Source organism: Atractosteus spatula, chromosome 12 (genome assembly GCF_055471065.1).
Source record: "Atractosteus spatula isolate fAtrSpa1 chromosome 12, fAtrSpa1.hap1, whole genome shotgun sequence".
NCBI classification, from domain to species: Eukaryota; Metazoa; Chordata; class Actinopteri; order Semionotiformes; family Lepisosteidae; genus Atractosteus; species Atractosteus spatula.
Window position 1 is genome coordinate 32,119,781 of NC_142717.1, and position 26,389 is coordinate 32,146,169.

Below are 26,389 nucleotides of genomic sequence, written 5' to 3' on the forward strand. Positions count from 1 at the left end.
GTGATACACTTGAGTGACTGCTGCATAAGCACTAAAGCACTTCATTAGTTGGGCACAAGCGATGAAAAAGTTTAACCCGTTGAATGCCAAGACTGGAAAAAATCAGGAAAGAACTTACAAGAAGGAACCAATATGTCCCACTTATCAACAGAACACCCCCTTTGAACCATCGATATGTTGTAGCTTCTCAGGAAGACTGCCTGCAGTGGAGCTGCTGTGCTGTGGTTTTATTCTAGTGCGACACCAGGTCAATACACATCCAGTACTGCCTGTGAAAGAACAGATTCATCTCGCAATGAGAATACATGACATGTCATGGATACCCTACTCGCCAAGCACAAGGCACGTTGAATGTTTGTGGGATGAGCCGGGATGACGTGCGGTGAACAGGCATATGCTTTTAAAGGCTCTATTGTATTGTATAGGCTGCTTGCATTGCTTCCAGAAGTGGCCACGCATGCTACTAGCATGTGATTCTAAGAGTAGAGCTCCTGTTGAAAACATGTCCTCAGCTTAATTAATTTAACCTATGCCTATTAAATAAAATGTCAGTGTACCCGTTATAAAAAAAAAACTAGAGACCTTTGTGAATTTGATGAAGTCCCTTAGTATTAAAAATCTTGAGATGCTCAGTGTATGATGTGTAGTAGATGTCTCAGTAACTCTATTCCCAATGATACTTACAAGTCTTAAGACAGAACAGGAAAAATCAAGTAAATTATATTGTAGCTGCATATTCCTTGAAAATTTGAATTATCCATGACAGTATCTGAAAAACGAACATTTCCACCAGCTAAAACTATCTAGAAGAATATTTTGTCTATTCCTGTTCTAACCTGTCTGCTTTGAGGTCTAGTCTTACTTTTGTGCTCTGTGATGTAATCAGTACCTCTGAAAATTTAGACTTCAGGAAGTTATGCTTTTTTAAAACAGTTCAATATGTAATATAAATCACCATTTATTTTTGCTACATCCACCTAATTTGGAATTATCAACAGTGTATTTTTTCATTCTTAGCTTGCAGCTCCAAACCCTGCAACCGCACATGGGGAAATTTAAGCCATTTTTCTTTGAACGTCACAGGCAGCCACGTGTCATTCTGGAGTTTGACCTCCATTCTGGCCACATCCATCAGCAATATTAACGCATGCCTGCAAATGCTCATTAGGTCTTAGGTGTATTTGTCACCAAGACTAATAAAGCTCTGGACAATTAAACTCACCCCACCCTCGGCAGCACTCAGATATTTAAGTACTTCTACTTAAAGGCTCTCTTTAAGGAATTCTGGTTACAAACGGCTAGTGAAATGATCAATCATAGAGCTCAATTTTTACCATTTGTGGTACCATTTGCTTTTTTAAGATGTCCAAATTTCTGATACTAGATTGCAGAACTGCAACAATAATAACAGTCTGGCTTACTTGCCTGAGGAAGATACGGAAATGGAGGGTCTTATCTTGTCTAAGACCTTCTGCAAAGATGAAAATACCTTTTACTAAAAAGAGAGTGTCAGCATAATTCTATACATTAAAAATAAAGGAATGCAAGGAGATAAAGGGACTATAAAAACAACCACCCATTATCATTAGGCTGTATATTATACTGAGAGGCATTTATAAAAAAGCAACAAATGCTGTTGACTTCCGCATTCACTGGTGACTAATGCTTCTCAGTATAATGTTTTACGATAAATGTTTTACAACACAGAAGTAACTTTTATACATTTTCTATATGTTTTTGTAATTCTGAGTTTTCATTAAGTATCTGCAACAAATAATTCAAAACAATTTCCAATACCTCTAAACCGAATAAACTAATGAAGATCAACCTCCTTCCTTGTTTCTTCATGATTGTTACATTTTTGCCCTCTACTGGTAAAAGCTGGACAGATAGTAACAAACACACAAGGTATACAACAAACTGGATACTACATGTAAACTACATACATCATGAAAATGTATGTACCTCACACCTGAAGAAGGCTCCACGGCCGAAACGTTGTGTTCTCTTTCTTCTTTTTTTCAGCATGGAATACACCTATTACTTGTTCCTTTGCAGCCTACGCATGCTGACGCAGCTACCCACCTGAACTACATACATCTATCCATTTTAAGAAAGTTGTGCATTCATAGTAATTTCTGCACATCCCTTACCATTTAGTTTTTCATTACATTAATTATGCTATTTTCTTTAGATAATTTTAACCAGTAAATGCTTTTCAATGGTTGATCATAAAAAGAATATTTCTGAATACATGTCACAAATGCCATAAGTACGTCAATCAAAATTAAGAAAAAAAACATTCATCGTTTTTCATTTTAATACAAAAAAAAGTACAAAGTCTTTTTAGAATATCATTATCAAACATTTACAATATTTACTGACGTTTCATTTTAGAGGATTATAAAAGGAATTGTTTACATAAAGAAATTCCTTTCTATATAAATGAATTAGTCTAATATACAAGAAGCAATGACTGACTTATGTACAATATGGCTTTAGTGAATATCAACATTAACAGTACTTATAAAACTTTTAAATGAAATAAAAACGTTTCTGAAAACAAAAGACTGGCATACAAAAAAATAAATTCCACTAAAATCAGTAAAACTGGTATAGCATATAATACTGGCTCAGTTCCAAGCACAAAGACTAAAGGCATATTTAAAGATGCGACAGATTTAAACTTTAAAACTTGTCTTTGCTTTGTTACTTTCCAAAAATCAACCCATATCTGCGGCATGACTGTAGAAATTCAAAGCCTGATGCCTAAGTCCATTACACAAGTGTGATTAAACAGCATCTTTTATTTCATCTGCCGCAACATAAAGCCAATTTGCATAATACAGCTGGTAACTGCAGGAGGGACAGGTCGAGTGGTTGCCTCTCTCCATGTGGCGAGTGCTTCCAAGGCTTCCTTGGGATTGCTTGGAGCCAAGTCATAAATAGCATACACTGCTGCCAACTGCACTCCCCAGGGAACACCTGTGTTCAAGCACAATCAATACACACCCAGAGATATTAATCTCTTATTACTGCAGCACAGCCACCACAGCATACTGATTTATGCATGGTGACAGCAAAATTGTCTGATCAACTGTACTGGTGTAAAACATGGGATCCAAGGTGTCAAAATCTTTAACAATCCAAGTCAGGTTCTTAGGGGAACGCCATTCAGCACGCACAGCTGAAGAGCAACACATCTTCAGTTCTAGTTTTACGTTTCACGTTTTAACTTGAGACTTAAAAAAGGGTGATGAGTTACTGAACCGAAGAGGATGCAGTTCATCCTAAATCGTCTCCATCTGTCTTCACCAGGTCCTGCTCAGCATGAGTGACTTTGGCACCATGAGGAAATTCAACACCTAACAATTTTCTCTCACAAGCTTAGAGCCGATTTAAGGCTGATTTAGCTCTCCTACCAGGTTTTGTGTTCACTTGACTCCAATTACAATAGCCAATTTCATGATCTGAAGTTCAAAGTGTTGCCCTCAAAGTTAAATGATAAAATACACATTTTCAGCAGCAAACCACAAAGAATCTTCTACTTTCTGTATGTATGTTAGTACTATAAAAACATTTTTCATGTAGCAACCTGAAGTGGACATTTAAACATTTATCTTGCTGACTTGATAAGCACTCACTTCCTCTCACTACTGTCAAATATCTTCAGAAGAAACAAGCACAAAAATCCTCTAGGGAGGACAGTTATGGCACCTGATCTGCGTCATGATTTTATTCGTCTATAAATTTTCCAAGTAACCATCACAAGGATAAAACTCTCACCTTCTGCATTAGCATGTCTGCAAAATGTGTTAATCACTTTTGCAACATTCTTTACAGAAACCACAGCTCTCTGTCTCAAGCCCATTTGTCCCACTCGGCCTGAAAAAGAAATCTTGTTACTTATTTCAGGACTTCACATCTGATGTCACATTTTAGGGTTATTTTGAAAAGTGTGAAATTATTTCATCGTCCCTATGAAAAAAGCAGCATCTGAGCCAAAGAAACATTATTTCTTGATGTGTGGACTAATCCAGTATGGTAGGGATCACCCTGTTCAAAGTTAAAAGTATACAACAAGATGAAGTCATAATCATAACTCAGAACTATTCTTTAATTACGTTTTCCTCGATTATATAGAAAACGCAAAGTATTAAATTTTATTTTATTTACTTGTATGCACCATCAAATAATTAACTCATACTTTATATGTCTTCCCTTTAAGGCTTCATCTCCCAACTATATCTGGGAACGGAGTCAAATTCAGTCGAGTGGCCAAATGCCCTGAAATAACGAAAATTCTACCTAAATTCCTAAACCTAAAAAAACCTAAATGTTTACTTCAGGAACTACAGGAAGGTACTGTATAAGTAGGAAACTCACCTATAAGTCTCAGAACAGCAGCTACTGTAATATCATGGATGTGTTTTACTACTGGTCCTTGTTTCACCCATTTGTCCATTATTGGCCAAAGTTCCCTGCTGAACAAAAGTATATGAAATAAATAAAAAGCAAACCACAACATATTTAGATATACACACACATCATGGCTCCTGAGAATATTGGCCCAGTGTGCTTTCTTTCCTTTGATAACTACTTTTAGTTATTTTCCAAATTGAAGTTAACACATGGTTGCTTTAAAAATATACGGGACTGAACATCCAGAAAAAAAAGCAAGAAAGCACACCAAGCACAGGACACAGAACTAAAACATTATATTTAAAATAGGTTTATAACAAATTTATAATGATGATAAAAAATGAATTCACTGTAAATCATTAAGAGAATAGGCCTCCTCTGTATGCACTGACGGGAGGTAGTTGTGTGTATTCATATAAACATACAGGGAGCTCAGCTGGTTTATTCAAACTGCATCATGAAAACTGTGCCCCATGGAGCAATGCAATTTATTAATGATCCATTTGAATGTGTAATAGATAAAGCACATCTGCCAGTATTCCAGTAATGGAAGAGACCACTGAACACATTAACCTTTCAAATAAGAATACCCATCCTGTGGCATTACTACAGTAAAAAGACCATCACAGAACAGGGACTGCAGTTGTATCTAGGCAAGATGGGAGCTGAAGTGATGACTGTGTACCTCCACAGGTACACAGGGCTTAGTGTAGAAGTAAGATCACCTCACTCTGAAACCTAAACAGTGTAAAACTCGACCCTATTTTTATACATTTTATATACACACAAATAACAATGATGAAATAAAATGGAGAACAGCTTGAAATGCATATTTACCTTAAAAAAATATCATGTATCCAGGTCCAGTTTTGGTGGGAGCACAACAACTCAAGTGCAAATACATACTCCCAAACACAAGGACTCAAGTCTTCCCCATGTCGCTCGTTATCCTGGAATTTCATATTGACTCCCATTTGAAGAACAATAAGTGTACTTGAGAGTAACTTTATTATATCACACGGAGGACTCTAAGAAATGTGATAAAAGTATATACAAATAACATTAATGTGACATTCAGATTAAAAATTGGTTAATGCAGTTCAAAAGAATTACCAAAGAAACAAATTTAAAAAAATGATGGCGTATGTCAAATTGACAATAGAAATCAGATTAATAAGGCTAAACATTTCTTTACATTTCTTTGCATTCAAAAAATAAAATTCTCTACAGTCAAAACTCATGCTAATAAGGACTGCATATACTGTTCTCAGTTGACCATGCCCTGCAGCAATGTAAAATATATTTCTTTGGCGATATCGCCCTCTACTGTTCAGTTCTCACTAGAGGTACCTGACACATAAATATGACTAGAATAAATATTCTTGATTAAGAAATTTGGAAAAATTAGCTAATGGATATACTGAAGTAATTTCATACCTTCTCCCAACCCAGGTAAGCTGTTAAACACTGTAGGACTTCTCCTTCTGCTCTTTGCTTCGCCAGGGCCTGTATTGATTTATTAATTAATCCCGGGAAGGAGAAGATATTGCTCCAGGTTGCAGTGATGAACAAGATCATTTTGGCTGAATCTGGAAAATCTACATGTAAAAACAGTTTGACATCAAAATGTAAAGTAATGCCAAATAATACAAAAATATGCTCACCCTCATAACATACTACTTTACTCATAATGTAATACTATGACATTAAAGCCTGTTGATTACTGAACAAAAAAGCAGCAATGTTAAGAACACATTTTCACATCTTCAAGTAAATAAAGGGAAAGATAAGGAGTGAGATTTAAAAATGCCACATGTACTGATGGAGAATATCAGATTTGTACTTGTCTTTCAAGATGCCCTTCATGCCCCCACAGCTGCCTGGATTGGGGAACAGCAGATGTGATGTCTCTGCTTGAAAGGACTGAATATATAAACTCCGTCAACAAACCCTTTCATACTACTATCCAAAGTTAATTAAAAGAAAATGTACTGTTTGAACACATAAAAAAAATCTTCAAACGTCATTGTATTTCCCAATCAGCTCTTAATAGTAAGCTAAGCAAGTAAGTAAAGTCAGTCAGTAAGTCAGTAAGTTAAAGTGAGGTTAGTAAAGTAAGCAAGTAAGCTAAGTAAGGAAAGTCAATTTAGTATAGTAAGTTAGTCATTCAGTACATAAATTAGTAAGTAGAGGTAAGTAAAGTTAAGCAAGCTAAGCAAGTGAAGAAAGTAAGTAAAAGTTAAACAAGCAAGCAAAGTAAATAAGATAAGTAAAGCAAATTAAGTATAGTAAGTCAGTCATATAGCAAGTTTAGTTAAGTAAAGAAAGCAAGTAAGCAAGTGAAGAAATTAAGCAGGTAAAGAATAAGTAAATTAAGTACAGTAGGTAAAGTAAGCATGTAAGAATAAGTTAAGTGAATAAAATAAGTAATCAAAGTAAAGAAAGCAAGTAAAGTAAATTCAGTATAGTAGGTCAGTCAGGCATTCAGTAAGTTAGTAAGTAAACAAGTAAGCAAGCAAAGTAAAGCTGGTAAAGTACGTAAGTTAAGTAAAGAAAGCAAGCAAAATAAGTAAGCAAGCAAGTGAAGTAAAGTAAGCCAGTGAGTCAAGTAAAAAAAAGTAAGAAATGTAAGCAAGTACAGTAAGGGAAGTAAGCTAAGTTAATTAAGTCAGTAAGTTAAGAAAGTAAAGCAAGCAACGCAAGTAAAGTCAGTAAGCAAAGTAAGTGAAATAAGGTAAGTAAGCAAGTATATACAATAAGGTAAATAAGTAAAGATGGTAAGCAAAGTGAGTAAGCAAACAACAGGTATTGCTTTAAAAGGTAAGAGGATGTGTATGTTTTTCCTTAAATCTCATATGTAAACAGATTTAATCCACTTCCTTACCAGAACATGTGGTAACATGACAATAACATGCTATAGCTATAGTACGGCATTTCACTTGATGCAGAGATCACTGGGACATTGCACAGAATTATTTCAGGAAGCTAAACTATTCCTGAAGGAACTCATTTTTGATGTGCAAGACTTTGTAGTACGTGAAGGATTAACACGATAAAAGCTTCATAATAAACTCTTAGTCTTAATATCTTACAGTTAAGTTTTATATCATGAGAGTACAATTTTAGCATCAAGCTATTTATGTACCTTTGGATGAAATACAGAAATTACATTACCAATAATTTCTGCAGTTATTTTGTCTATAAAGCACATTAGAATTAAAACACAGTGATGCAAAATTTCACCTTCTTTCAATATGCTGTATGCAAACACACGGGCTCTTTCCAAGTCTCCCTGCTGCCGACAAATTCCAACATAAACTCTACAAAGGGCCTGAAGGTGGTTACTCTCCAAAGTGTTCTTCTCAGATTTCATCTTCGTAAGAATGCTGGACAGCAAATCTTCTGCCAAGTGCTTCAATTAAAATTTTGAAAAGTTATTTTTCTAAACATCTAAATTTTAACACAATCTAGACAAACTAGAAAAGAATAATATAAATATTTACATGAAATATTTTAATCTTTTTGGGATTTAAATCTTGAAGATAACCTCTCAAGCTGAGTTCAGGATTTCTATTCAAAAAACTTTTTTTCTTGGGGACATTACACATAAAAATACATATTTATCGCTCAGAACTAATATATTTCTATATAATCAAAATGTTCAATTTTTGAATCCTGAAAGCTTTGAAAAAGAGAAAAATCAGATTAAAACATTTGTTGGTAAATTTAAAGTGTTGTCTTACTATGAATGCAAAGGTCTGCCATTTATATAGTATACCCAAGTATAAGAAACTGTTTAGAGCGGCAAAATAAAAGATTATTAAACAGACACAAACTGAATTTTCCATTTTGTAAGATCAATAAAGGTTCTGTATGTTAAATTAAAATCATGCAAATATTTTTCTTTTACTTTCATTTAATTCTACTCTCATTCACTAATTAAATTTGTAATGTACAATTTTATTTTGTCCTGTTATCAGTAAACAGACAATTTTGTTTTCATTCTAAAATATAATCTTTGTAACAGTTTATTACTGTTACATTCCCCAGCACTGCAGGTGCTGTATTTCCAAACACACATGTACTTCCAAAAGCATTTAAATTTAGTCTTATTTAAAAGCATGAAGATAATCAAGCTTAAGAGGTCTCAATGAAATAGGACACTGGTGCCTGTATTACAAGAATCCATTATCTTCCTTTTTTACAGGACGTACACTCTATGCAATGAACCACTGTATTTCTTTTTATAGCTTTTACCCCTGGCTATGGCTAACACAGTAGTATATTTCATGATATTGCAGAGTATACCAAAACTCCTATGTGCCATAGGATGTGGAGTCATATTAATCAAAGCTCCAGGGTTCTATTTAAAAAAAATAATAAAACAAATACTGACCTTGTTCACTACACAAAATCCATGAATGACCTCACGCTCTTCATCTCTCAGCACTGGTACCTGAGGAATTTTTCCAACGTGTATATGACTTCTAATTACAGGTAGCAAATCAAAACAGGAGTTTTCGATTTTCTTCAATGCATTTAATATTGCCTCGGGTGGATTATGTGATGGGGGTTTTTTGACATCTGCTTCCTTTTCAACAGACTGTAAATTATGACCTTGGTTACGTAATCTAGACTCTCTATCAAGAAGCTCTGCAGAATTCTCACAAGATGGAAAAGGCAAAATGGTCTTTTCAGGAACTGGTGAATCATTATCTAACCGAAGTCTTTTGGCACTTCTTGGCAAAAGTACGTTAACTCTTTTTCCTGTTTGTTTAGGCTTACCTAATAAACCTGAATCACAGATTTCGGAGTTATCTGATGGGTGCTGGAAACTGCTGCCTTTTGATTCACAAGCTTTTCCTGTTTTGGTAAAAGCAGTTGTTGATGAATTAATGGCTTTAAAACCAGAGATCTGATTGGCAGATCTGGGTGCAGTATTTCCAGTTCCAGGCATACCTCTGTTAAGACAAACATTCCCTCTCAGAATATTAAGAGTTATTGCACGGGCCGAGAGTTCTGGATACATAGAATCCAGGATTCTCACAGAGTTCTCCTGAGGCAAGTTAGAAGAGGTGGAAGATGCTAATGCTGAAGGAGGAAGTCTGCCAGGCACTGGAAGAGCATGTTTTGGGGTAGTTGCACAGAATTGCAAAGGAGAGGAAACCACCCTGCTTTTACAAACGTCTGAGGGGGATGGCGTAGCCCAGAATGGGGATTTATTTGGCTCATTTGAAAGTGGCGACGTGATGGAAGTTGCTGGTGTTTCTTTCAAGGTTGAAACCTGTTCATCCACTGGTGAAGGACAAAACAACCTGCTAGATGAGGACTTTGAAGGGGAAAGACGTTTCCGGGATGCTGGAGGCGTTGCAGGTAGTGGCTGCAGAAGTGGAGGGAGAGGCGGGCCCATTTTGGAGCGAACTTTCTTTATAGATTCCGGGGAAGGCTTTGGTGAGAGAGGGGTATCTGCAGTAGCCTGTACTGGTGGATCTGCATGGATTATTTTTCTTTTTACTCCATCTTCTGCTGAAAAAGGCTGTGGTCGTGTACAATCAGGAACTGTTGAATCATTAGAAGTCACAGTCTTAACAGCACTCAGAGGACATACTTCAGGTGTTGCAATTTCTCCATTTCTGTTCATACACTCAGGTGCATTAACAGACACTGCTTCAGTCACTTTACGCAAAGCACTTTCATTACATTTCTCGTATCTGTGATGGGTATCTGATTCACTTTCTAATACTGATTGTGAGGGAAGTTTGGGAATTCCAGAACTCAGATTATTTGCTTCCGTAATATTCCTTGATTCAAGTAAAATGTTAGCAAGACCACAAGCTTTGCTTTCATTCAAGTCCTTTTCATCCCCTGTCACCTCACAATCATTTGATGTTTTAATATCATTATCAAATAAGCATGTACCAGATATTTTTGAAGTGGACTCTGGCTCACTCTCATCTACTTGTTTGTTTCCTTTGGGAACATCCGAGTTTATTCCATCAGTTGACACACACTGTTGCAAATCAGAATTATCACCCAAGGAGGGAAATGTATTTTTGGACATGACAGAGATGCTCTGAGATTCAGACTCATTGGAAGTTACTCTCACATTTTCTGGAAGAGGATCCTCTAATTTTGTGAAATCTTGATGTGAATGAAGCACAGTGTTTGCCTTTTCATTAGAATCATGGCTTTCAGCACGCTGGCTTGTCTTAACTTTCCTTTGAAGTATGCAACCTTCTTGATCATCTGATGAATCTGTCTCTTCCAAAGAATCATTTGATCTACTTTCTTTCATTATTTTTTCATCTTTAACTTTCTGTTCCACGGAAGACATGTCATTTTTACTCACATTAGGGTTTCCATTACTGCAAGTTTGATTTATTGCCTCTTTATCTGCATTGTCAGCATCTTTAAGAAGATTTTGTCCTGAACTAAGTTCATCCAAAATGGACAAATCACTTCCCAAAGGTACTCCTCTGTCTGTTCCTCCTGAGCACTCAGCATCATGCTGAAGTGACTCAGGGTTACTACTGTCCAATTCATTAATTTTCTCTGACTCAGTTTCTTGAAATTCACAAAGCCCTTTATCCGAATCTACTGGTAAGCCACATAATGGTCCTTCTACAGTTCCCTTGTCTGTAGACATCATTTCACCTTTCACACATTGCGTAATGTCAGATGATGGCACACTTTCTATTAATGTGTCAATATTTTGTTTCACAGAAGGTTCTGTCGTTTGAAGCTTTTGCAAGACATGACAGTTCTCCATCACCGTGATTTTTCTTTTGGTTTGTTCCATTTCATCTTCAGATAAACTTGAGTTATTTTGTGGGGATATGTTTTTAGTTGAATCTGATGCACTAGTTTGAACTTTAAGATAGTCTACAAAGCTTTCCTCCTCAGGATGTTCTGAATTCACTTCTTTACAACTTTCCTCACAGCTATTCAGCTCTCTTAAGTTCTCATGTTTTGGTAAAGACCCATCAGCTGAATCCTTTAACACTGTTTGTTCAATTTCACTTTCAGGCTCCTGTTCAGTCGTGTTGCATTTTGTAAACTGTTCCTCTGTTTCACTATGTTCTTGCAATCTTTCAGAAACCCTTAAACAGGAGCCCGTGCTTTCTTTTTCTTTGCAGTCAGCATTTGCAGGAGCAGTCTGGAAAAGCATATCTTGTGCACTGCATACCTCCCTATCATTTCCAATTGAGCAAACAATGTCTGTTTTATCCGTCTCTTGTAGTTTTCTTTCAGCTGTACACAATGGACTAGAAGGTTGTTTCTTATGTATTTCTGTCTCTTCAGCAAGAGAGCATTCTGTATCCATTTCACTTACTTCCAGTTTGCTTTGCTCTATCTCCATGTATTCTGTATTTGAGTTTTCGGTGTCACTTGGGCTAAGGTGTTCTTTAGATAAAGAGTCATTAACAAGAGAATCAGGAAGAGACACAGAGCATTCGTCCACAATTTCTTTCTCAAACTGCAAGGAGTTTAATTTTCCATTGTTCTGTTTTGGCTCCTCAGATTCTAAGACACTGCACTGAGATGCCGCTTTATGTGAAGGAACCTCTGGATATCTTGTCTCTTCAGCTGGGACTGAGAAAGTTAGGTTTTCTGTATTAATTTGCTGACACTCGGGGGAAAGAAGGTTGCTGCCATTGTCCTTATGTCCTGATGTGTGATATTCATTACATATGTCCAACGAACCACAAGGTACAGTTTCATCAGAAATTTGAGGAACAGAAGGAGAGACGGTCAGGTTATTTCCTGAAGTCAAGCCTGCATTCTGGGTAAGGTGCTCATGCCCAGATTTGGGTAAACTGGAAGGTATCTCACCCTCATAATATTCTTTCATACCACTGGGATCAGATTTCTCAGAAAGTGTTTTATCTTTCTCTTCAGTTCCATCACAAAATCGAACTCCCTTCTCTTCATCGCTTGAATCGGACATATATCCAAATAGGGAATCCTGCAAGAAAGTATAAAAAAGTCAGACATCTACAAAATACATACAAATTCATATATATTCATATACACCAGAAACATTTCATTTTGCAATCAATTATTTTTCTGACCATCATACTAGCGTAGGATCTATGAGAAAGAACATACTGTTTTACGTCCAAAACATGAAATTGTGAACATTCCCTTTCTTTCACCAGATGAACATCATAACTCCTTAGGCAGTCTGAGCATGATGTTTTTTTGACTAAATTAGCATTTGCAGTTCAAATAAAGAAATATAGCTTCCAATATATTCTTACCTGACTATTAGGCAATGAGAGGTTCAATGGAGATAGCACTGGGGGTAGAGGCTTGAAACACTCCAGTACTTCTTCAATATCACCTCGGATTAGTGGACTACATTCTTTTTCCTCATTTGAGAGAAACTCAAGCTGTTCACTGACATTGTCATTTACAGTTAGTTCCTTAGATCCCTCACTTAAATCAGCCTCTATGTGAACATCCTCTTCTGACTTCCCACTGTACCTTTTTCTTTTACGCTTTCCTTTTTTGTGCATTGTGCCTGCAGATTCAGGCACAGGGAACACAGGAGACTTTGAACTATTACTTTGAAATCTAACAAGCTCATAACACTGAAGGTCTTCTGATGGGCTTCTGTGAAAGAGTGGCTGGTTGTTCTGAATTTGATGCTTCAAAGGACTTTTAGACAAGGTTGGATGGACACAAGGATGTGGATTGCTGGTTTTCCTGTGTAAGCCTGTCTCTGCAACAAACCAAGAAAACGACTTAGTAATTTTCACACCACATAACTACTTTCCAAAATTAGTAATATATAGTAGCTAAGGGGCCAAGGATTCATTTGTTTCATTCTATTGCAAAAAAGTAATTCTGAAAAGTACGTTAAATCTAAAAGTCAAGGCACTGGTAACCCAATCAAGCGGCATGTCAACATTTGCCGTTTATACATTCAAAATACACAATTCAAAATAAATTACCTTTAAATGGAAAATGTTGTCTGTCTGTAGACTGTGATATCTGAGAAGAAGGTTCTAAACACATCCAGAGTTCTTGTAAAAGCATCCTGACTTTGGCTGAAACACATAAAAAGGATTACATTATGGATTAAACATAACATTTTTCACTTTTAATTGTAAAGTAATGTAAGTCATGTTTACTGATTTGTAATATTTACATGAAGAAAGGTTTATTTTTGTTTATGGCACTCCATAATTATATGCAAAGAAATAAAAATTATTTCATATATAGTTTGGTTCATATAGAAAATAAGCTTCATTTGTCTTCACATGTGTAGAAGTTAATCTAATCCACAATTGCATATATATATGAAATATACAGTACATCAGAGTAGCTGTATGTGCTTACAAAATCCTTTGACACTTTGACATGTTATTATTTACTAATGCAACACAGTGCCTGTAGTAAAACCTAGCATGACACAGATAAAAACTTGTAAAATGGGCACTATTTTGTATTAATCATTTCAAACTATGATAAAACGGTTTGCTGTTGGTGACAGTTATGAAGCCTAAACTGAAGAAAATTAATTAAAAAAATATTTCATCTGGTACTTAACAGATCTTAATATGTTGGTGTTCATTTTAAGTGATACTTGACAGCATTAAATGATTTGAAGTGGAGATTCAGAAATAATAAGGAGAAGTTTAAAAGGGAAAATAAATCATTTACACATAAGCCCCATTTAATCATGAAAATGAAAGCATTAGTACCAGCAATGGTGCTGTTTTAAATCATTAGTGTGAATGGGAAAGATGGGTTTGAAAAAAAATGCCAAGCTCAATTTAAGACCTAGGTCTTATAACTGTTACAGGGGTCATTAATGGAATGAGGATGTGTGAATCACAGCTGTCGCATTAAAAGCACTCAACACCCATGTCTGGACTCTAAAGAACCCAAGGAAATGTTTAGAGGTGTTTTGCAGCATCAAGATTTTATGATACACTGCCAAATGACTCATGATTCACTGAGGCAATATTTAATTTACTGGAGTAAATTTCTAGTGTTATTGTAATAAACAGGATTTTTTCCATGGACCAAAATGTAGTTTTCAAGGACATTAATTTTAATTAAAGCTTGCTTCCTAAAGCTAAAAGCTGTGAAACAACACTCCATAACATTTAGTATTTTCTAACGGTTAACTATGTTCTTTCATCATTTGTTTCATACATAGCATAGGATTAAAGGATGGGGTATTTTTATGCTTTACTTTTTCACAGAAACATTTTCTGAAACTGTCCAAGTTGTTTTGTCGTCTATTTTGCTAGTTTCCTTTAGAGGTTTTCTGAAAAACGTCCATTTTAATTTTTGTAGTTGTTCATCACGCATTTTCAATCTGCTTTGCAGCCTTCCTCAAACAGTTTGCTTTGATTTATTTTCTTATCTTGCACACTGTATCCTAGCTTAGCTTATTTTAGACATTTCTCTTAACTGTTGAATTGACTTCCTGTTATTTGTCTTGGTTACACATCAAAACCAGCTTCTTTCATAGATTTCCAGAAAAAAAAATCAAGTTTAATTTTTGTGTCTTACACATCTTATGGTCAAACTCAGACAACAGCAACAGCTAAAGGTAATAACTTTCTCCAGACATCCTGTCATATTCATTGATTGCAAAACCACAATTTCTTGCTCACATGGTCTTTCTTTCCTTGTTCCTGCACTCTTGTTGTATCTAGTCTGCAGACATTAGCAGAAGACCTGCAGAAAGTAATATGCTTCCTATGTCCAAACTGGTGGTGCTAAACTAAGAAGGTGTACTGCATATTGTATAAAGTGCACAGCCCTATATTCACAAGCCCTTTATCTCTAACCACTACACCACCTGTGTAACCTTCACAGAATGTGGTTAACATTTGTTCTAGCCATTGATATTTGATATTTGGAGAAGGTTATCCAAGTTAAAATTTTCTGTTGATGCTATGAAATGGAAAAGAAGCTGCTTCTTTGCCATGAACCATGCAAGCTGAACCCACATAATCAGTCAAGCCTTCTGTGCGAGTCTATCCAGGAATGAGATGTGCAAACAACAAGCTTTGGCCTTGTACTCTGGACAAAATACCCTGCTGAAAGGTGAATTTTCACCTCAGTTTTCCTTTTTCAGCAGACTGATACAGGTTTTCCTCTAGTATTTGCCTCTACTATGCTCCATCCATTTTTACCTCACTACTACCAAGGTTTTCAGTCCCTGATGATGAGGACCAGCCCCATAGCATAATGTTATCACTGCTTGACAATATAGATGGTGTAGACATGATCATGAGAAAAATTCAGAGAGAGGTCATGAAAGATATCACTGCTCTCATGATTTCAGAATAATAACAGGAGATACTGAAATAAATAAGTGACTGAAGGGTTGTAAATTAAGTTTACAACAGCAAAGGGTCTGAAAACTATGCGATCATGACATTTCCATTTTTTCCCTTCACATTAATTATTTACACCTTCCCTTTTTTGCTTTGACTACGTGGAGTAGGCTGCATAGCAAATATTAATTGTTACTTCAAAGTGTTATGACTGAAAACATTGAAGCACCAAAATATATAAACAGCGCAAAGATTTGAATACTTTTGCTAAGTTTGTTTATGATGTTTATTGGTGGTGGAGGGGATCCCCATTACCTGTAAAGGGCTTTGAGTGGAGTGTCCAGAAAAGCATTATATAAGTGTAAGCAATTATTAATTAATTAATATAATTATGATGGCAAGCTTATAATTAACATGATTCTGAAAGGTGTTAGCAATTACTTTGTTAGGAACAATCTATTTCCCAGGGCTTTAAAGAACCCTACACAATTTCATTAGGTGAAATTCAAGAACTTCTTAGCACTTTAAAGATCTCTGCCAACTGTTTTCATAGACCTCTATTCCAAAAAGCATTGCTTACTTTGGTCAATTTTTACTCCTGTTTCCTCTGGTGCATTTGTTTGAACTGATGCACTCCTTACATCTGTGGAAAGAAAGAAGATTAAACTTACAGTAAACAGAATTTTGCAGTTCATTAAAGCATAAAAAAATTTTAAACTACCTTTTTGCCTATTTTCTTCCTCCAGTTTTTCAAGATTAAACTGTAAAGCAAAAAAAAATGGCATTCATTAAATAAATCATGCAATTACTGAAAAATATGGAGGCATGGTGGTTAGTACTGTTTCTTCACTGTTCAGTTCCAGGATTTGGGACAGGATTTGCCTGTATGTTTGTTTGCATCTTCTTCCTGTGTTTGGGCTTTTGCCAGATGCCCCAGTTTTGACTGGTAAGTCTAAACTGTCCCCATACCTAATGAATTATCCAATGAAGTCCGCTGGGATCCACTTTACTATCCCTAGCAGTGGTATACCTGGTACTGCCCATAGAACTACAATACACAGCTTCCCCCTTTATGACTTATGATGCTAAAATACAGAGACAGTTAGTATGCATATCTAACCACATATTTTGTATTATAGTAATTTACCATTTTTTGCCACTGAATTTGAACAAAAATGTACAGTAAAACATTTTAACAGCAATAAAAAATGTTTTTCTAAAACACACACAAGCTTCCTGTCAGTGATGTCCAAAACACTTTATATGGATAACCAAAGTAAAGCCGAGACAGGTCTGATGCTACTTTCAACTTCCCGTGGAAGACAGGAACCTTTGAACACATTTTATTTTTTTATTAAAACTTTGCAGCCATTACAAGAGTGTCTTGACTTCAATGGTAAATGAAGTCTCAACATTTTTAAATCAAAGTGACTATGAAATGTATTTTTAATATTACAGGACACATTGCATCATCTCATACTGCCATATGCTGAGAGCTGTCACTGCTGTTTTATCCTCATCTGATCACTGCAGCAAGAAAGAAAACTTACTTCCCAAGACTCTTCTATATAGCCTCTGAACTAAGAATATCATCTAAATGATGTAAAAGAGTAAATAATACTTAAATCTATTTCTTGCAATTAAATATTTATTTACTGCATACATTCAAAAAGTAATTACATAAGTAGAATGTTAGTTAGACCCTGACCTGAGTCTTCTGCAACTCTTTCTCCAACATGTTCCTTTCCATTTTCAGCTGCTTTATCTCTTGGCTCTGACTCGCTCTTGTATCTTTGAAGGGGAAGAAAATACCAGTGTTAGCGGACTTTGCAAACAAATCATGTTTTGATTGTTCTTCTGTAAGTAAGAAAAGGATTCTTAGGCTCTGTTTTATTCCATTCATCCATTTTCTAACCGCTTTATCGAATACAGTATCGCAGGGGAGCCAGAGACTATCCTGGCAAAAAACATGCGCAAAGCAGGATACACCCTGGACAGGATGCCAGTCCATTGTTGGGCACACGCAGACAAAGCCTAAATTCCCAAAAGCCATTAACCTACAGTACCGGTATGTCTTCAAACTGTGGGAGAAAACCCAGACGGATATGTGGAAATTTGAAGAGTTCCTAAGATGCCAGCCTAGGACCTAGGCCCCAGTGCTGCAAGGCAGCACTGCTAAACACTGCACCACTATGCCACCCTCTATTTTGTCCTTTTAATTCTTTTAACTCTATACTAACTTAATTAATGTAATTACGACACAATTTGCATTCCAGAATAACCTAGCATCCCCGGGTTGGAACATTTTCAACAAATGCTCAAAAGCATGATATCAATGCACGACATAAGGAAAAAAATTGGTACTGACCTTCAAGTTTCTTCACTTTATCTTCAAGTTCCTTCTTTCTGAAATGAGAAGAGAAAGTAATTACTTGTAAAGTGGAAGGGGGAAAAAGGTACTTCAATTTGAAATACAAATGAATTCTTACACAGACTCCGTTTTACTGATCTCTTCTTTCTGGTTTTCATAGTCCAGACGCATCTGCTGAAAGAGCTTTAGAGAGCTCTGTAACAAAATATTATATTCCACAATTAAACATGTATATACTGGATAAATTCAGAAAAAATAAACAAATACAATTCTAACTCTAACCTGAGTCTTGTCCAACTCTTTCTCCAGCATGTTCTTTTCCATCTTTAGCTGCTTTAACTCTTGTCCCTGTTTCTCTCCTGCATCTTTGAGAGGAAGAAAAAGTTAATACCAGTGCTAGCGAGCTCTGGAAACAAAACACTGTTTGCTTGTTTGTTTTTCAGTACGAAACGGATTCTTAATTTAGATTAACTTTATTGTCCACTAAACGTGGAAATTTCTTAGGTTTCCCCCATTACAAATAATACAATTAATTAAAATAAACAACAACAAAACAACACATTACACATGAAAAAGCAAATCAAAAGTAAAATCAAACTGATCACAATGTAAATACCCGGCACAAACAAATAAAATATCCTTAACAACTTAATGATTCAGTACTTGTTTGCAGTATGGGTTAAAGGACCTTTTATACACATTTCTAACAGCTCTAGAGAACCTGAAATGTTGGCCAGATGGAAGCATCTCTAAATGAGAATTGAGGGGATGGGAGGCATCTTTAACTTTTTAGCATTCTATTCACCTCACTATAAAAAATGTCCCCCAGCTGTTTTTGTGGCTTTTCACCTTCCCTGCGATAGTTACTATTCAAGAAAACTTGTTTCTGCACTGATTGAAATATACATTCTTATATAAGGGATTATCTTTCACCAGAAGGCCAATTTTAATTTTAATCCAATTTTAATCAGTTTAACATTTGCACTATAAACAGTCCCCTCATTTTTATAGACTAAAAAAAAGCAACAATAACAAGACACTGCCATGAGGTGCCCCTGTACTTAAAACCAATTCATCTGAACAGTTTCCATTTAACAAGACCCTCTGAGGATGATCCATAAGAAAATCTTTAATCCAAAGAATAAGCCTGGCATTCACATTAAGCGTAAGAGAATGTAAATTTGTGTTCAAAGCCGAGCCGAAATCAATAAAAAGAGTGCAAACAAAGGCGTTTGGCTTTTGAAGGCACCTTGTTATTTCCATCAACTAGAGTGAGAGCAGCATTCTCAGTGCCCTATACGCAAACTGTAAGGGATCAAGCTGGTCCCTTATTGATGCAAGGTGGTTGCTAACCATGCTTTCCATGAACTAAGCCAAAATTGGAGTGATTGCAACTGGGCTAAAATCTTGTAAAAACGTGTTGCTCCAAAAACATTAGACAGGTATTACTGTTGATGTTTTTTTAATAATTTTGGAACAATATAAGCATTAATCAGACTCCGAAACAGATGAATAAGAAAACCATTAAGATGATAACTTATTTTGACCACCTACCTCTTAAAAGCACCGTACCTCTCAAAACAGTATCATATTTGATTGTTTTAATAAAAATCTAATAAACCTGAGACTGCTTATGAAATTATGCATTCAGTGTTTGTTCCAGAATGACTGAGCCTGCCAAGGTGTAACAAATGCTTGAACACATGATAAAATCAATGGCTTACGTAAGGAACAGCTGGTTATTTACCTTCAAGTTTCTTCACTTTATCTTCAAGTTGCTTCTTTCTAAAATTAGAAGAGAAAGAAATTATTTGTAAAGCAAAAGTGGAAAAAAGTGCTTCAATTTGAAGTTAGAATGAATTCTTACACAGATTCTGTTTTACGGATCTCTTCTTTCAGGCTTTCAGATTCCAGGAGCGTTTGCTGACAGAGTTTTAGGGAGCTCTGTAATGACAAGACAGATTATATACTGTAGGAAAACAATTTAGTTCCATACATAAAATTTTAGCTCTAACAAGAGATTGTAATGTGAGATACAATGATGGAAATTCATGCAACTATAGAAATGTTTAAACTTCAGTATTAATTTGATAATGATCCACTACAGAGTAAAATTTTCTTTTGACTTAAGATCATGATTTAATAATTCAGGTCATCGATGACATTTCCAATAAAATCCTATAAAACCATTTGTGTGTGATACATACCCTCTTCTCTTCTAATTCAGACTTCATTGCCTCAAATTCCTCATTCTGCTTTTCCAGTGGTGTCAATTTCAAGAACAATTCATCTAGTTGATGATGGAGAGAGCTAGTCTCCCTAAAGAAAAAACAAAAAAATCAAAATGTTAGGTCAAAAAACACAGTGTGTGTAAACATTGACAACATATTTCTAAAGTTACTTTTCTAGAACATCTCAGCTATCTTTACACATTACACTTTTAGTAAACTCTGAAGAAGTAGTACCACTGACAAAAATACTTCATATTTACACAACTTCATAAATTAGTGCAGAACTATTTGAAATACAGACTACTTATAAAAATGTATGCAAAATATTAAAATATCAACAGATATAATACAGATATTAAACAAGGGCAAACAATTTTAACAGCTTCTGAACTTACCTTTGAGCTTTCTGGAGCTGTAATAAGTTATTAAAGAAAATATGACAAAGATGGAAACATTTTCAAAATTAATTCTATCATCTTCAAAAGAGATGAGAAAATGTCTCATCTCTTACAGCACAGTAGCACAATACCTTACCTTATTATTTTGCAATTCAAACAGAAACATTATGAGTCAAATGTGAGTAGTCTCTCAGTAGAATTGTAGTCTCTGTTTTTAGAAAAAGACTTCTCTGCTGAACTTACATTTGAATTTTTTTTTATTTTAAACACAACATGTTAAAACAACAGTCATTCAAGATCAACTGAAATTCAGAAAAGGATATCATCACATTTTTCTTGATATTCCATAAGCAGATGACTGGAAAAGAAAATTGAGAAACAATTAACACCCAGGAACAAATTTAAAATGTTATATGATGGTATTTCTACATTTACATCCTCAATGTCACCAAAGTTTCCAACAGAACTAGAATTCAGAAATTATCAGACAAGAGATTTGTTCTAAATTGTTGGAAATAAAGACTCCTATTATAAAGCACTTAGAATCATTAAACGTTTTGTGAGACAGAGACTCTTGTATTGGGAGGGCAGAAAGCCTTGCAATACCTTTCAGAAGACTCTGTAACAGTGTGTTATGTTTATTGGAAACACACAGGATATAAAGAAGAAAAGACAGATGAAAAAAGAAGTGAGGAATAATTCTTATAGAAACACAGTGATCACAACACAATACTATCTTGAGCAAAAAAATGTATTCAGAATGAAGTAATGTATTATTCTTCATCAGTACATCAGTTTTGGCATTAGAAACAGGTTACACTGTTGTGCAATGTGATTCTTCTTTCAATGGAATAATAAAAAACAAGATTTTCCTGCTGTTCAGAGAAGAGGGTGTAATTGGAACTAAGGCATGCTGAATCTCTCTGAAAAGAATGTACACTCTACGTTGCAGCACACTGAGAGAACCCACATTTGGGTCAACAGCACAGGCACATCTTCAGGCACTGAATGTTGCATAGCCCAAACAACTGTCTGACATCTGAAGCCAAATCGAGCAGTCCACTGTTGCAGCACTTTTCAGTACACCATCAATGAAGAATAATGACAAGCATATTTGAATTGTGACAAGCATATTTTATACTACAAGCAGTTATAATGGGATCTGTACAAAAGCATCTTTGATACAGTTTTTATGTCCTTGTTCATTAAAGGTTTACTTTTTTCATCATATTGTATTACAGTAAAGACACAAATATAAAATCAAACTGATATTAAGAATCAAGAATTAAGTTGCTTACTCAGTGTCAATTATCTTTTGCTTCAAAGCCAGCAGTGTTGCCACATATTCATTCAGATTCTGGAACAAGAGATCAAACAAAATATTAAATTGTTGTAAGTATAATATTCAAACTTGCAGACATTGAAGTTACATTTAATGCTTCTTCCTGACCCATACAAGCAACTGATTTACAGGTATGTCTAAGACTGCAGTCCTGTATTTAAAAAGGGAAGTGGTTTTGCCATTTTGGATAGTTTAAAAATTCTGTTAAAACCTACACTGAACACAAAATTCTCTCCCATTTTACTTAGTTTATTTCATATGTATAAACCATGAAGAATTTACAGTTACAAGGCAGCCAATCTATATAAATTACTCTGTTAAATGAACTTTACCAGTCTGCACTGGCTCTTCTGGGACTACCTAGCAACAATCATAATGCCCTTTTTCAGTGTAAAGGGGACATGGGACATTATAATAGAGTGCTTTGTATTATATAATGATAAACATATTATATAATGATAATTATATATATTTTCCAGCTTAATTATATTTTAAATTAGTATAATGAATATGGAGCATTGATGACAAAGACAAGAAGACCCTGTAAATAGTTCCCCATTACACAGCAACATGCATTTTAAAATGTCCAGTTTAATGTGGTATAAGTAGGCCCTGTTTGTGAATTAACTGCCTAAATATTATCCACATTGCTACAAAATTGCCGGCAACTGTAGGTGCAGGGATGGTGTCCTTTCTGGGTTATTCTTAACATGCCCAGTTGTGCCAATGTGAAAAAGTTCCTTCTTTAGACCTTGCATGCTTGTTTTCCCTCAATGGTGACCCACTTGACTGGGTATTAGTAGTACATGTTGAAGAACCTATGCAAGTTCAAATACATCACCCATAAATAAGGGTTATAATGCAACCAAACTTTTCCTTGGTTATAAAATGTAGTTTCTAGCACTCCAGGGTGTCAAACTCATTTCTTATGGCAATCAATATTTGATTTAAATGTTCTTCAAGCAACCAATTCCATAAGTTACCAAAAGCCATGACACTGTACTACATGTTGGTACTGATTCTCATTTTTGGTGTTCATTTTACAAGGATATATCGCCACCATTTCAAAAATGCTAATGTAACCTTATTCTCCAAGTTACTTACAAGTAAGTAATTAAACATGCATCCTCCTAATACAAAATCTTTTTTTAGCATTATTAGCTGCAGTTACTTGAAATATCATAGTTGCGATCACAGCACACTGCACAAATCTGTTCTTTGGTAAGGAATATCATGGGGATATTTTGTTCGGCAACCAGCAGCAGCAAATGCACAACTGTAAACATAGAACTCTTGCTTTAAACCTTGAAGTATTAGAAATGATTAAAAAAAGTGAGCAGTTAAAAATCATTAGCACTGCCTTGAACTTAATATCACTGTGCTAATGTTCAACAGTTGTAATTTTTCACATTCACTCTTAACTACTCTACTGAAATAAATAGGCTGATTATCTTAACACACAACCATGTTCTTATTTTTGACAATTCAGTTTGCTTAAGGTAACAGTAATATTGCCATATTATAGACTTTGGAAACAAGCTGAAAGTTACATGTAAAGTAATGGGAATTTCACTGTTCTAAACAAATTTTGCATTACAGTTCAAAGGATGAGTATATATACAGTATACAGTATCTGTCATTGGTAAAGACCCTCTGCCCCTGTATTAAATAAAAAGCTGTTTGCCTTATTTAGTAGTTTGCAGTTTAGCATTTACAACTAAGAAAAAAAACAGCAAAAGGCAAAGTTAAAGGAATGATGAATGACAAAAGGAACACAGAAAATGTGAAATACTATTTGCTAAATATCAATGATGCAAAAAGAGCAATAAATACATGATTATTATTGCTACCGGTCTTTGACAAAAGCTCCCTACTCTACAAATTGAATCTGTCAGTTTTCCATTCACTTCTATGAAGAAATAAATAGCTTCACTTCTCTGGAATCGAATTAACATTTTTCTTTTCTTTTATGAAAACATGATGACAAGACCATTATTGCACTGATTACAAGACCACTATACGACCACAAAATATCGTTTTGAGATCATAAAAACCCTCCCGTAGAGTTCCCGAGAGGCCCATGGTGGTTTAGTGACTGAGGATGCCCCAACATCTGCAGGATGTGTGTACAGGTCTCGCCGTATCAAGTTGTTCCACCAATTTAATGCAAAGACATGCCCTTGTCTTCAAACAAGGACGCGTTGATAGGCCAGACGCGGGGACCCTGCAGAGAGCGATGTGTGTGCGAGACAGTTGCAGCATCATCACTAAGGGTCCCTTCTTTGTGTGTGCGCTACGCAGGCTTGTCAGACAGCAACTGCCCCAGGGACCTGGCCGCGAATCGTGTTTGACACACCCGAATTAGAGGCAGCACTGATCAGTCATCCTTAGATCACACACACAGCGACAAATCGTTTCATTTAGTATAACAACAAATATAACGAATCAGCTGTAAGAAAATTGGTCACCCATAACTTTTAAATAATTTTTTTTACCTAAAACGTATATTTTAGATAACAATTTGAACAACACTCCTGCTACCCACATCTGATCAACAAATTCTCCTTCTTCAGTGTGGTAGGTCTTTTGTAAAAATATAGCAAAAGACGTTTACATATTTGTGGAAGTTCGTATTTAGCACTTTTTAATGTGCATCCAGTTCTTTATCAATAAGGAGGGACGACCACATATGTCTTAGCATCATCACATTTCAAAGACAAGATCTTTTAAAATGCTTAGTATATCTGCAACCGTAAATGCAAAAATGATCTCAGTATTCACTCTTGACATTAGTAACATGCAAGGAAAAACATAACATTCCAAGAAAACTTGGAATTTACGTGAAAAACGCTACTAGTATCAAGTGTTCATTCGAAATTTGATAACACTTGATAGTTCAAGATGGACATTAATTAAAAATACTTGAGGTCCAATATAATTTAGCTATATAAATAAGATAGATTTGTTATCTGTGCTGATATGGTTATAATAACAAGAGTAATGTTTTGATAAAACATACAATTAGAAGCTTAAATAGCACCACCGTAGATTTACTATTCTAAAAATACCATTTACCTACCTGCTGCAAAGCGTTACAGTTCTGACATGTTCCTGCTGTTGCATCTGAAGCAATTCCTGCTGCTTGAGAGTGATTCTCCCCGGGCATCATGGTAACAAACGCAAAGAGGACACAAAAACCGTAACAGAAAACTAAGATTTGAAATGAAACACGATCAAAACAAACTGCAGCCCTTCCATCACACAAACGTAAGAAGCTGAAGCACACCACATTGACTCAGGACCCCACACACCGGCCGCCCACAAAAAATGCCAGATTCAAAATCGCTTCCCAAAATGAAGAATATTTCATTTCATACGTTCTGAATATTCAGACTTCTAAAAACTTAATTAAAAAAAGAAAAGGACGCATAAAACTATTTTTTCATGCACATATTGCATGCGATCTAAAAGTAAAATAACAGGCAATATTACGAGGCCCTAAGAGAGAGGCAAGGTTTGTGATAAAGCACGTGCTGCATAGAGGAGTGGCAGCTGTAGAATTGTGGGAGTTACCGCTTTGGTAGGTGCGTAGTTTTTATTTCGTGTCCGCATCCTTGAACTCAGTCGATTTGATCCGCATTTATATAGGTTAAAGCATTCTGATGGTAACAGCCACGCAGTAGAGTGGAAGTATGCGTATGAGATAGGTAACTACCGAAAAGCAATTCTCTTAAAGGATTCTTTCCTCAAGATATGTTTCACCTGAGAGTGGTTAGTGAAACAGCTAATATATGATTAGTAAATTAAAACTGCGTCCGAATGAAATATTCTTAATTAAGGCCTAGAAGTTATTTCTGTGCTGCTTCGGTACGGTGTGAACGTCTGTTTTATTTCCATGGTACGTGCAAACATTTTTAAAATATGGAGATACTGTATCTGGTTAACTATTACATTGACAAGTGGGGACGCTTTCCTTCGCAGCTGCATTTTGAAGTGAAAAGAGTTAAATGTACAGGTTTGGAATCGCCAAAATAACGGGAAAATACATCTTTCAAAATAATTATATGCATGTGTACAGTGTTGGGTCCAGATGTTTCCAGTTATGTGTAGTCACATAGACCTCTGTCTGTAATGGAGCCAAAGCATTGAAATAGCAAGAAATTATCCATGTGCTGCCCCAGGAATCTCACAAGACGTTAAAGGAATTGCACACTCAGTAAAAAGAGGGGCTGGATTAGACGAGTAATATTACTTTCCTTATAAAGAGCATACGTTTGAGATACATTGTCGCTTCCAAGTGTATAATGTTCTTTTTTTCACTT

At 35.5% G+C, this 26,389-nt stretch overlaps 1 protein-coding gene across 2 annotated transcripts; it reads right to left on the reverse strand.

Moving 5' to 3' along the window:
• Positions 1-2,302: 2,302 nt before the first annotated feature.
• On the reverse strand, positions 2,303-25,330 carry ice1 (KIAA0947-like (H. sapiens)). Of its 2 annotated transcripts, none has more exons than XM_088929617.1 (22): positions 25,147-25,330; positions 22,024-22,082; positions 21,048-21,083; positions 20,723-20,740; positions 20,304-20,415; positions 19,964-20,040; positions 19,844-19,881; positions 18,379-18,461; positions 18,215-18,291; positions 18,094-18,131; positions 17,434-17,516; positions 16,447-16,486; positions 16,306-16,368; positions 13,380-13,475; positions 12,684-13,147; positions 8,819-12,388; positions 7,666-7,834; positions 5,860-6,020; positions 5,260-5,450; positions 4,387-4,481; positions 3,787-3,885; positions 2,303-2,985 (listed from the first exon to the last, which is right to left on the reverse strand). In XM_088929617.1, the coding sequence occupies exons 1-22, from the start codon at positions 25,234-25,236 to the stop codon at positions 2,807-2,809; spliced, it is 5,838 nt and encodes a 1,945-aa protein (XP_088785743.1). In that variant the 5' UTR covers positions 25,237-25,330; the 3' UTR covers positions 2,303-2,806. The 2 variants fall into 2 exon arrangements, with proteins under 2 accessions (XP_088785743.1, XP_088785742.1); XM_088929616.1 differs by having other exon boundaries at positions 4,387-4,484.
• Between the last annotated feature and the right edge of the window lie 1,059 nt (positions 25,331-26,389).